Source organism: Salmo salar, chromosome ssa24, assembly GCF_905237065.1.
Source record: "Salmo salar chromosome ssa24, Ssal_v3.1, whole genome shotgun sequence".
Taxonomy (NCBI): domain Eukaryota; kingdom Metazoa; phylum Chordata; class Actinopteri; order Salmoniformes; family Salmonidae; genus Salmo; species Salmo salar.
The window spans coordinates 10,371,080-10,381,882 of record NC_059465.1 but is presented as its reverse complement, the minus strand read 5'-3'; the positions used below and the strand labels follow the sequence as shown (position 1 = coordinate 10,381,882).

Genomic DNA, 10,803 nt, shown 5'->3' with positions numbered 1-10,803 from the left:
GCCTGGTGTAGAGGTCCTGGATGGCAGGCAGCTTAGCCCCAGTGATGTACTGGGCCGTACGCACTAACCTCTGTAGTGCCTTGCGGTCAGAGGCCAAGCAATTGCTGTACCAGGCAGTGATGCAACCAGTCAGGATGCTCTCGATGTTGCAGCTGTAGAAACTTTTGAAGATCTCAGGACCCATGCCAAATCCTTTTAGTTTCCTGAGGGGGAATAGGCTTTGTCGTGCCCCCTTCACGACTGTCTTGGTGTGTTTGGACCATTCTAGTTTGTTGTTGATGTGGACACCAAGGAACTTTAAGCTCTCAACCTGCTCCACTACAGCCCCGTCGATGAGAATGGGGGCGTGTTAAACTGGGGGCGTGTTAAACCATATTAAACTGAACCTCAGTAGAGCTCTATCCAGGGCGAACATAATCAAGTTTACACCTAGGGAAGGGATTCTGGAGGGAACCACCTCAATTATCTAAAGTATCTTATGCAATATGCATATTTGAAGGATAGTAAAACAATATATAAAAAAGGAGGTATAGGTATATGTCTCAACATCAACAGTGAAGAGGCGACTCCAGGATGCTGGCCTTCTAGGCAGAGTTGCAAAGAAAAAGCCATATCTCAGACTGGCCAATAAAAAGAAAAGATTAAGATGGGCAAAAGAACACAGACACTGGACAGAGGAACTCTGCCTAGATGGCCAGCATCCCGGAGTCGCCTCTTCACTGTTGACGTTGAGACTGGTGTTTTGCAGGTACTATTTAATGAAGCTGCCAGTTGAGGACTTGTGAGGCGTCTGTTTCTCAAACTAGACACTCTAATGTACTTGTCCTCTTGCTCAGTTGTACACCGGGGCCTCCCACTCCTCTTTCTATTCTGGTTAGAGCCAGTTTGAGCTGTTCTGTGAAGGGAGTAGTACACAGAGTTGTACGAGATCTTCAGTTTCTTGGCAATTTCTCGCATGGAATAGCCTTCATTTATCAAAACAAGAACAAACTGACGAGTTTCAGAATAAAGTCTTTATTTCGGGCAATTTAGAGCCTGTAATCGAATCCACAAATGCTAATGCTTCAGATACTCAACTAGTCTAAAGAAGGCCAGTTTTATTGCTTCTTTAATCAGAACAACACTTTTCAGCTTTGCTAACATAATTGCAAAAGGATTTTCTAATGATAAACTTGGATTAGCTAACACAATGTGCCATTGGAACACAGGAGTGATGGTTGCTGATAATGGGCCTCTGTACACCTATGTAGATATTCCATAAAAAAGGTGGTGTGTCCTGAACTGAGAGTTATCACAAAGGGCTATAGCTTGTTCACGGGCTACGAGACCCGTTGGGAAGGTGCCCCTGACTCCTCAGGAAGAATATTTCACAGGGTGAAAATACAAAGAAAGAATGGACTTCCATGTGGGTGCATGGAGTTCTATATCAGCAACGAGGAAATCCGCAACCAAAACATTCGGGATGGTGGCCTGACTGGGGATCTTAGGTTGCGCATGTTTATTCCTTTTAAAAGTTGGGATCTAATGGAATTGAAAATGTTAGTTGTTGGACGCTCTTTTTGTACAGAGCCAACAACGGCAGAGCATTGCTCGGCTAAGGAAGTGCATAATATATACGAATCCTGAGGATTATGATTCAAAGGAACCCCAAGAAGGGTCATCCTCAGAAGGGTTAGCCCCCGAAGAAAACTAAGTACGCGGCTGCTGCGTTAACCACACCCTGATACCAAAGGACTGGTTCAACAATAAAAGGAGTGCCCATAAAGCCTCCGGTTCTTCATTTCAGCATATACCATGGATATTCATATACCACACCAGGACTCCGATACGTCATGGGTACCAGACCCTAAGGACTCTATTCCTCACAGCCCTCCATTCTACTCCCCCCAGGCAAGACCCCCGACACCCCCTACATGTACACCGCCTGAGGATGTGTTTGATGGGGTGGTCAGTACTATTTTTGTGGACACCATCAAGGCCTCTATAGCCGCACTTTTAGACTTGGTGATTGGAGAGTATATAAGAGAAAAATGCATCGGTTGTGAGATCAATCACCCCAGCCAACGACGACATCCTTGTTTATACGACCCCCCAAGGTACTACATCTTCAACCATTTTGAGGAGCTGGTGAAAAGACTGTGGTCCAGCAGGTTTACACCTTCGATGGTCAGAGCCCTGGAGTCTCTGGGTCTTGTGCCATCTATTCCCAGAGTTTACGGGGTAACCGAGGCTTTCCTACATGAACTGAAGGAGGCGATCTACATCCATGAGAAACTCAAAGAAATCCAGCACACCCTGGTGGACGACAACAAATACAAGGAAGCTGTGGTGGCTGATGTGGTGACTTTCTGGCTCAATAAACCGCAAGAGACCGAGTAACAATACATATTTTTTATTTAGATGTAAAGCAATGGGTAACTGTATGCATACGATGTTAGAGAGAATAAATACGTTTATTTGTTTTGAGAGAACTTACATATGTTATGCAGCAAATTATTGAAAATAAAGTGAACAATGTATCATTCTACACAACCCACAATACATGGGCTAATGCAGAGCGTGTGCTAAAAATTGAGCAAATCATGAATCATGTACGACATACGGGCGAGAGTCTACAATGGACACAACTGGTATCCCATCTTGTGGATGATTCTGAAGAACTAGAAACAAACGTATCTACGATTTTACTTTAATTGTTTGAAACACCGTTTAATTGTAACATGTATCATATATGTTGTTTATATACTTATATAATGGATGTGTGTGTTTCAAAAATTCAGTGACACAAGCCTGTAAATCTAAAACAAATATACAGGCTGTTGCATGCTTGGATCATTGAGAAAACGGGGACTAGTATCCTGCTACGAATCCTGAATTGTCTGTATACGTAATACTTGATGTTTGCAAAAATAAAAATGAAATGTCGTTATTTGAAAGGGGCTCATTAACGTTATTGTACATCAGAGAGGCAAAAAGGATGGCGGAGCAGATGTTGAAAAACATTTATTATACACCCTCTAACCCAGGATCTTATGGGGGTAAGAAGTGTTTACAGAGAGCTATAGCCGAAGAAACAGGTAGCCGGTTAGGTGCTGCTCAAGTGAATGAATGGTTGGCAGAGCAGGATGCTTATACTCTGCATAAACCTGTGCGAAAACAATTTCCACGAAATATAGTTTTTTTTTCTCATCCCTTGTCCCAGTTTCAGGCGGATCTATGTGACATGCAGGCCCTTGCAGATAAAAATGATGGAAATCGCTACATGCTAACGGTTATTGATATTTTCTCTAAAATAGCATTTGTAAGGGTCTTAAAAAGTAAGAGTGGGGCAGAGGTGACCCGGGACCGGTAGGGAATGTGATAAATGGTTGGTCTCTCTCTCACCTTGTTTTACCAAGGCCAAATACCTTTGCAAGAGGTTTGTGTATTTTTGGACCTTATCATAGGGGTTCAATCCTTTTCGATTCAAAATATCCTTCATGGCCGTATCCAAATCATTTTACGCTGTTTGTCTGATATTTTCAGGACCCTGTAATTGCTTTTTAACCTGTCTGGGCTAGGGGGCAGTATTTTCACAGCCGGATGAAAAACGTACCCAATTTAAACAGGTCACTACTCTTGCCCAGAAACTAGAATATGCATATTATTAGTAGATTTGGATAGAAAACACTCTGAAGTTTCTAAAACTGTTTGAATGGTGTCTGTGAGTATAACAGAACTCATGTGGCAGGCAAAAACCTGAGAAAAACTCAACCAGGAAGTGGAGGATCTGAGAATTGTAGTTCTTCTTTCTAGTCCCTTTCAAAACTACAGTATCCGTGGGGTTACGTTGCACTTCCTAAGGCTTCCATTGGCTGTCTAAAGCCTTCAGAAAGTGGTTTGAGCATTCTCCTGTCACTGGGCAGATAACAGCAGCTCAGTTTCTGAGTGGACTGCCTGGCAACAAAGGGATTGGATATGCGCAGTCACGTGAGCACGCTGTTCCTTCTTTTTCTCCTTGAATGAATACGCTATTGTCCGGTTTGAATAATATCACAATTTTACATAAAAAATACCACAAAGATTGATTTTTAACAGCGTTTGACATGCTTCTAAGTACGATAATGGAACATTGACTTTTCGTCTCTCGTTCCGCGCTCACACGTTATGCCTTTGGATAAGTGATCTGTACGCACAAACAAAATGGAGGTATTTGGACATAAATATGGATTATTTGGAACAAAAAACAACATTTCTTGTGGAAGTAGCAGTCCCGGGAGTGCATTCTGACAAAGATCAGCAAAGGTAAGAAAATATTGCTAATACTAATTCTGTGTTTAGGTTTCCCCGAACTTGGCGGATGTCTGAATAGCTCGCCGTGATGGCTGAGCTATGTACTCAGGATATTGAAAAATGTGCTTTCTCTGTAAAGCTATTTTAAAATCTGACACAGCGGTTGCATCCAGGAGTAGTCTATCTATAATTCTTTAAATAATTGTTATATATTTTGTCAATGTTTATGAGTATTTTTGTAAATTGATGTGCACATTCACCGGACGTTTTGGTGGGAATACATTTTCTGAACATCACGCGCCAATGTAAAATGCTGTTTTTGGATATAAAAATGAACTTTATCGAACAAAACATGCATGTATTGTGTAACATAATGTCCTCTGATGAAGATCGTCAAAGGTTAGTGCTTCATTTAGCTGTGTTTTGGGTTTTATTGACACATGTCCTTGCTTGGAAAATGGTTGCGTGATTATTTTTGTCTATGTACTCTCCTAACATAATCTAATGTTTTGCTTTCGCTGTAAAGCCTTTTTGAAATCGGACAATGTGGTTACATCAAGGAGAAGTGTATATTTAAAATGGTGTAAAATAGTTATAGTATGTTTGAGAAAGTTGAATTATGACATTTTCTTGTTTTTATAATTGCCGCCCTGATATTTCACTGGCTGTGAAACGCTAGCGTCCCACTTGCCCATAGAAGTTAAGTCTATACAACACTTGTTGAGGCACCAAGTACATTTTATTTGCCATCAGACTCGGTGTTCCACCCCCACGTCTGGCAGCAATAAGGCTGGGGATGAAGGGCACGGCTATACTTAGTAAAGGTAGAAGAAAACCCCCAGACAGTTGTATGCTATGTCTTTTCTTTTGAAGACTGGCCTTTTTATTGGCAAAGAGTTTGATCGCGGTCTTTTGTCTCTTTACTTTGTTTAATGGGGTCAGGGTGAGTGGAATTCGTCCTTTGAGAAGATTCAAAGCAATCTCACATAGGGATAATATGAGATCTTAAGAACAGTGACCCAAGATGGCCTTACGTTCTTTAGCGGTAGCCCCAACTAGGCTTCTCAAGAGGGGCAGGTTTCTTTTTAAACGCAGAGACATAGCGGTTACTTTTTAGGAATGTAAGCCGCCGGCCACTCCCACGGGAACAAGCCGGTTCGGAGCCTCAGGTGTTCTGGAGTATTTGATTTTAAATCCACGATTAAATAAGAAAATGGCGCTTTGGTAGCGTCCTCATAGCTCTCCATAAAGTAGGATTTCCTTCCAGGGTACATCTGCTGAGCTAGTGTTCATTTGTAGTTTGTCTCTAGGGTTTTTGAACAAAACCATGTAATTGGCGTTCAAACTAATGGTATGGCTATTTTTACCTTGGTGAAACACATTCTGCACCAAGTAAAGCACGGACAGGTTCCTATGATGAGTATATTGGGTAGAAGCTCGTGCAATTTCATGATGTTTGCTACCGGCAAATAGCATATCGTTCAAAACCAGCAGATTGTTTTTATGAGGTAAAAGTTCATCATCAGACAGGGATTCGGGTATTCCTTCAACAAACTTGATTTTTATTTTCTTCAACAGCTCATCATACAAAGGTTTATAACACGAATAACACCACACAATACTGTCAGGTTTCTGAGATAATACATGTTCAGAATTCTCTAAAATACTTTTTACAAAACAAGTTTCACCGCTATTGGATGGGCCTGCGATTAAGGCCGAAAATGGTAGTTGCAACCGGGGATCAAAATCTTCTACAGCAGCCATTATATCTTAAGCTTTAAGACACATATGGCTTGTAACATAAGTCAGTAGCCAAAGGGCAAGGTGGTCCCGTCAGGTAAAAGCAATCTCTTGTCATAGACTACCCGGAATATTTTAATAAGTCCTTAGATGGAAGCCCTTTTTATCTCTAACAATCAAGTCACTATTCCGGTCGTTTATGAACCCCTCAACCAAGCGTGTGATTGATTCCAAGTTTACACGCGGGGCATTTTCATAGTTTTGAGTCACGCCTTTGGCTTTCAACACCACGTGATTGTCTTTAGTCCTAAAAGCATAGCTTTTGGGACCACAGGAGGACCACTCTGTGATATGGTCACCATCTTCGAGTTCACTCGTTAAACCACCCACATAGTTGCTAAGTGGGGGGGTTCCCAATCACCAGGTTTGCTTACATAGACCACAGTCTGTGTCGTGGTAAAGAACCCTCCTCTGCAGCTGCGCCACGAGGTTATATAGTTCAAGTCGACCATAGGCCGTGGTAAATGCTGCAAGAAACACATTTACATTACCCGGGGGTAGGACCCAATTCTTGTTACATCTCCATTGCACCAGGGCAATGTCTTCACTCAAGAATGAAAATTTTGAAATTTCGTATTGATTTGAAAAAACAAATTCCCCAAATTCTTTGGGGTCTTTAATGATCGACCTTGTTAGCATATTGCTTCTCTGGAAAAGCTTGCCCCAAAGAGAGTTTAAGTACAATTTCGACAGATTTCTTTTGGTTTTGTTGACCTCTATTCTGTCTGTGTCAAGAAGTATGCCTTCTCTGTCGTGATAGTCTTGAATGTACTTGTCTTTGCTCTCTTGATCTGTGACCGATGCAGGATAGCCTGAAGCCATTTGCTTGCATCTCAAGAAGGTCTTGATGTACTCTTTAAAAAGAGTGTCTGATTTCCTGGAAAAGTTCCACACTTCAAAGATTTTGGCCACATGATACCCCATCTCTAGAGCCTTAGAGAATTCAACTGTGACCCATACACCGGTCTGGGCTCTTTCTTGATCTGAATGATCACAAGGCTTTTCCTGTTTGTTGTTTTCACTGCAGGTGCGACAAAGGGGAAAGAAAGGTTTTCCTCGAGGTCCCTTGTAAGGCAACACTGGCAGAAACAAACCCCTAGGAGGGTAGACAGTTGCTTTGATCAGACCAAAATAGTTTTGGGGTAAGTCAAAGTCACGGTGAATAATTTCAGGATGCCCCATAGGATAGCATGAGGAACTCATTACATGAGGATAAAGGGATGTAAAATCTACATATCCTATTGTCTCGTCGGGTTGCGCTACATACCGCAATGTCGAAGCATTGGTACGGCCTCCATACAAGGCCTGTCGTGGTTCCAAGGGTTCTGGTGTGTCAAAGCTGGAAAGGAAAGCTCGAACATAAGGATCAGACTTTTTGAGTGCTGTCCACTCATGCTCCCACATCACATTCACTTTCAACCCGTAAGTAGCCTGTAAAGATTCCAATTTGTCTTGGAACTCTTGGTACATTTCCCCAAAAGTCTTTTGGGTTAGGACACACATGTCCTGGGGCACAAAGCAAGATTTACAACTGTGGAAGAAACAACCGTTGTACTCAAACACGGTCTCAACACCGTCAATCTGTATGTATCCATCTACGTGATAAGGCCCAAATGCCTTCTCACCCCTATTCAAAGCATGTTGAATAAAAATGTTTTTATCCTGGGCCAAGTACTCCAACCATTGAATGGACCAACTAGAGTATGACTTGAATTGGCGTCGGTAGTTGTCAGGCGATGGAATAGCTATAGATGCTGGAGGTAAAAAGTGTGAACGATAAGTTTTCATGCATGCCGATGCAATAGTTGTACAACTCCAGGGGTCAATGCCTACATCTTTGATTATCTCTTCTCTGAATCTGAGGCATCCTTCACGAAGTATAACTACATCGTTCTCACAGTATGACTCCATCTCTTGGTGGAAATCAAAGATGCTATGACATACGGTCTCATACCATGTCATGAATCTCTCTCACTCTTTGGGAGACATTTGATCACATCCATACATTTCGGGGCTGGGATATGATCCAATATAATGTAGATTCTCCTCAGATGTGAAGAAATGAGGAAACCACCCTTTCACAGAGTTTCCAAAACCCAAGGCCTCAGGCATTTGAGCCAATCTCATGGGTAAGAAACTTAAACTGTCAATGTATCTCTGGTTGAAGGCGGGGTCTACAAAACACAAGATTTTACTACCTTGAGCTATGACACTGGGTGCAACACCTTGTTGTATCAGAGGGTTCAAAAGAGGATAGGAGTCATAGGCTCTAGAATTGTGAGCTATAAACGTGAAGTTTCTGTACTGGGGTTTTCTGAAGTGTTTTAGAAAGAGGAGTGCACAATTGGGCCCCTCTGCCGACCACTTTTCACCCTTGAAAGTCATGGTAGGTACAAAAATAGGCAAATGAACCCCGGATTGCTGATTAGTCTCAAAATCATAAAACACATATTTCTCTGAATGTTCATCTTCAGCCAAGGGCTGAATATAACACTCATGTGGCACTTCTTGAACCACTTCAGCGTCTCTGCTTTTCAAAGGCCCTTTGCCCAATCTGTAATGTATGATTCCACACACATGAGGTTTAGGGCTGTCTATTTTAAGGTTGTAATTGCAATGGCATTTTGAACATTTCTTGTTAATATCACAACTGCTTACAGATTTACATGCCTTGGGGTGCCATGTTTCAATTTTGTGTTTTTCGTAGAAGTAGGCCGAACGACATGCGCGTTGACAATCCGCACAGGGTGTTAGGTTTAATGAGTGTTCAACAGGAATCTGTGTGTGGCCTCACCTGGTGTCCACTAAGTAGCTGCAGAGTACTTTATGCTGAAAAACATGAATGGACACACGAGGACAAACAATATAGCATAGTTATAGAAATAATGAAGTGTCTTACTATTCTCCATGGTTAGCCCTCTTGCCTGTTCTTTGAAGGTGGACGGAGTCACAATTATACACCTGAGCCTGCTTACTGCACAACACAATCCATCAATCAGATTGATACATGAGTGTGTAGTTGTGGGTTATAGGGTGTCTAATTGTTCTACATTTTCTCAATATGAGTGACTTAAAACAGCCTGTTTTGTTTTTCTACAGACATCACACCCTTATCTAAACAGCACCCTCACCTGAGAAGTAGAAATCAAAGGGAGAGAAACTGGGAATTGAATAACTGCAGTTGACATAGCTAAGTAAATGGAAGAATAATCTTATTGCAATGTGGATGGCTCTTAAAATAGCCTTTGGTTGTGCATAATGTAGTCTATGGTGTTGCCAGGGAACAGCACTCTCTTTGAAGAAGTAGGAGGTGAAGATCTCCTGCACACGGATTGCCTCTCATGCTGCGTTGCTGGACCCCAACCTTGAAACATCCTGCAGAGCACCAGACTTCTCCTCTGGCACACGCCGGCAAGCTGCAGATCCACTCCTGGTCCTCGTGTCCATCCTCATGAAGTTATGCAGAACACAGGTAGCCTTCACATGCCTGAATTTCTCCAGGAGGCAGTCCCAGATGGCCCTGGTCACCCAACCTTGCAGTGCCCTACACGGTAACTGTAGGCAATCTCCAGTTACAAGGTATCTAGGAATATGGAAGATAATGTTATTATTAGACTTTTACATCACCAGGTCATTATGGATTACTAAAGTATAATATCCCTTATAACAAATCATGATAACATTGGATTGATAGATGCATGGGCACACACATGCATGTGTAGCATGTGACAATAACAGGATCATATCAAGGATAGCATCACAAATTAATACATAAATACCACTTGACGCTTGATGATGAGTTGATCATTCGACTCAGCAGTGCAGTGCTAAGGCAAAAACAAAAATGTGCACCCCTTTGAGTCCCCAGGACCAGGACTGAGAACCACTGCTCTTCATTGAGACCTCTTCATCTGTATACAGGCTTTCATAGCTCTCTTAATCTGAGGACAGAAAACCTCACAAGAAACAGACTTCATTATACTCAAATTACACTGCACTGAATATTATGTTACCATTATCTCCTTCCTCACTTCTAGGGACTGGAACTACACAAAAGTACCTACCCTATCTAGAATAGCCTACTCTCGCACTTTGAAAGTTGGGGCTGCTAACATTATCCTTCACCTTCCTCCATGGCTGTTAGCTAGCATATTACTATTGAACTATTTACCCATTTAATAACCAGACCGTCATACAAACTTGCTATGCTGAATTCTTGACGCACAATCGAATGTGCTGCTATATGCTGCCAGCCACAAGCAAGTCACAATGGGCGGCCTAAGTGGCACGCGACAATTTACCACTTGCTAGTGAACATGCACGTCACCCACACTCTTCGCTCCTCACCACTTTCCTCCATTGAAAATGAATGGGAAGCAGTGTTTCACCGCGCGGCACCGCGTGCTAGTGTACACGGGACATCAAAAGGCAAACTCCAACTAACTAGTTTCAATGTATGGAATCGCTTGGTAAATTTAGGTAAACTTCCCCATTAACTAACGTGCTAATCAGTCAGATCCTCTGAAGACAGGGATGCTCTACGTTTTATTTGAACAGGTTGAGGACAGGGGCGAAAATCTGATATCAACTTTGGAGGGGACAATTACATGACATTTTCTCAAGAGCAATTCCTGAGGGGGACACCAAAAGTAGTGCTGTAACACATAGCCTACATTGTAATATGGTAAATGTATATTGAGGAACCAAAGAAATAAGGTGTTTGCCGTACTC

General features: G+C 42.2%; 1 protein-coding gene across 1 annotated transcript; it reads right to left on the bottom strand.

The window, feature by feature from the left end:
* Positions 1–5,813: 5,813 nt before the first annotated feature.
* Positions 5,814–10,520, bottom strand: LOC106584954 (uncharacterized). The gene is made up of 2 exons (XM_045707010.1): positions 9,925–10,520; positions 5,814–9,655 (listed from the first exon to the last, which is right to left on the bottom strand). Exon 2 carries the CDS (start codon positions 8,032–8,034, stop codon positions 6,430–6,432), a length of 1,605 nt encoding a protein of 534 aa, XP_045562966.1. The 5' UTR covers positions 8,035–9,655; positions 9,925–10,520; the 3' UTR covers positions 5,814–6,429.
* Between the last annotated feature and the right edge of the window lie 283 nt (positions 10,521–10,803).

Bases quoted from the DNA above. Each gene is read 5' to 3' on its own strand.
- LOC106584954 (XM_045707010.1), bottom strand. From the start codon at position 8,034: ATGACATGGTATGAGACCGTATGTCATAGCATCTTTGATTTCCACCAA.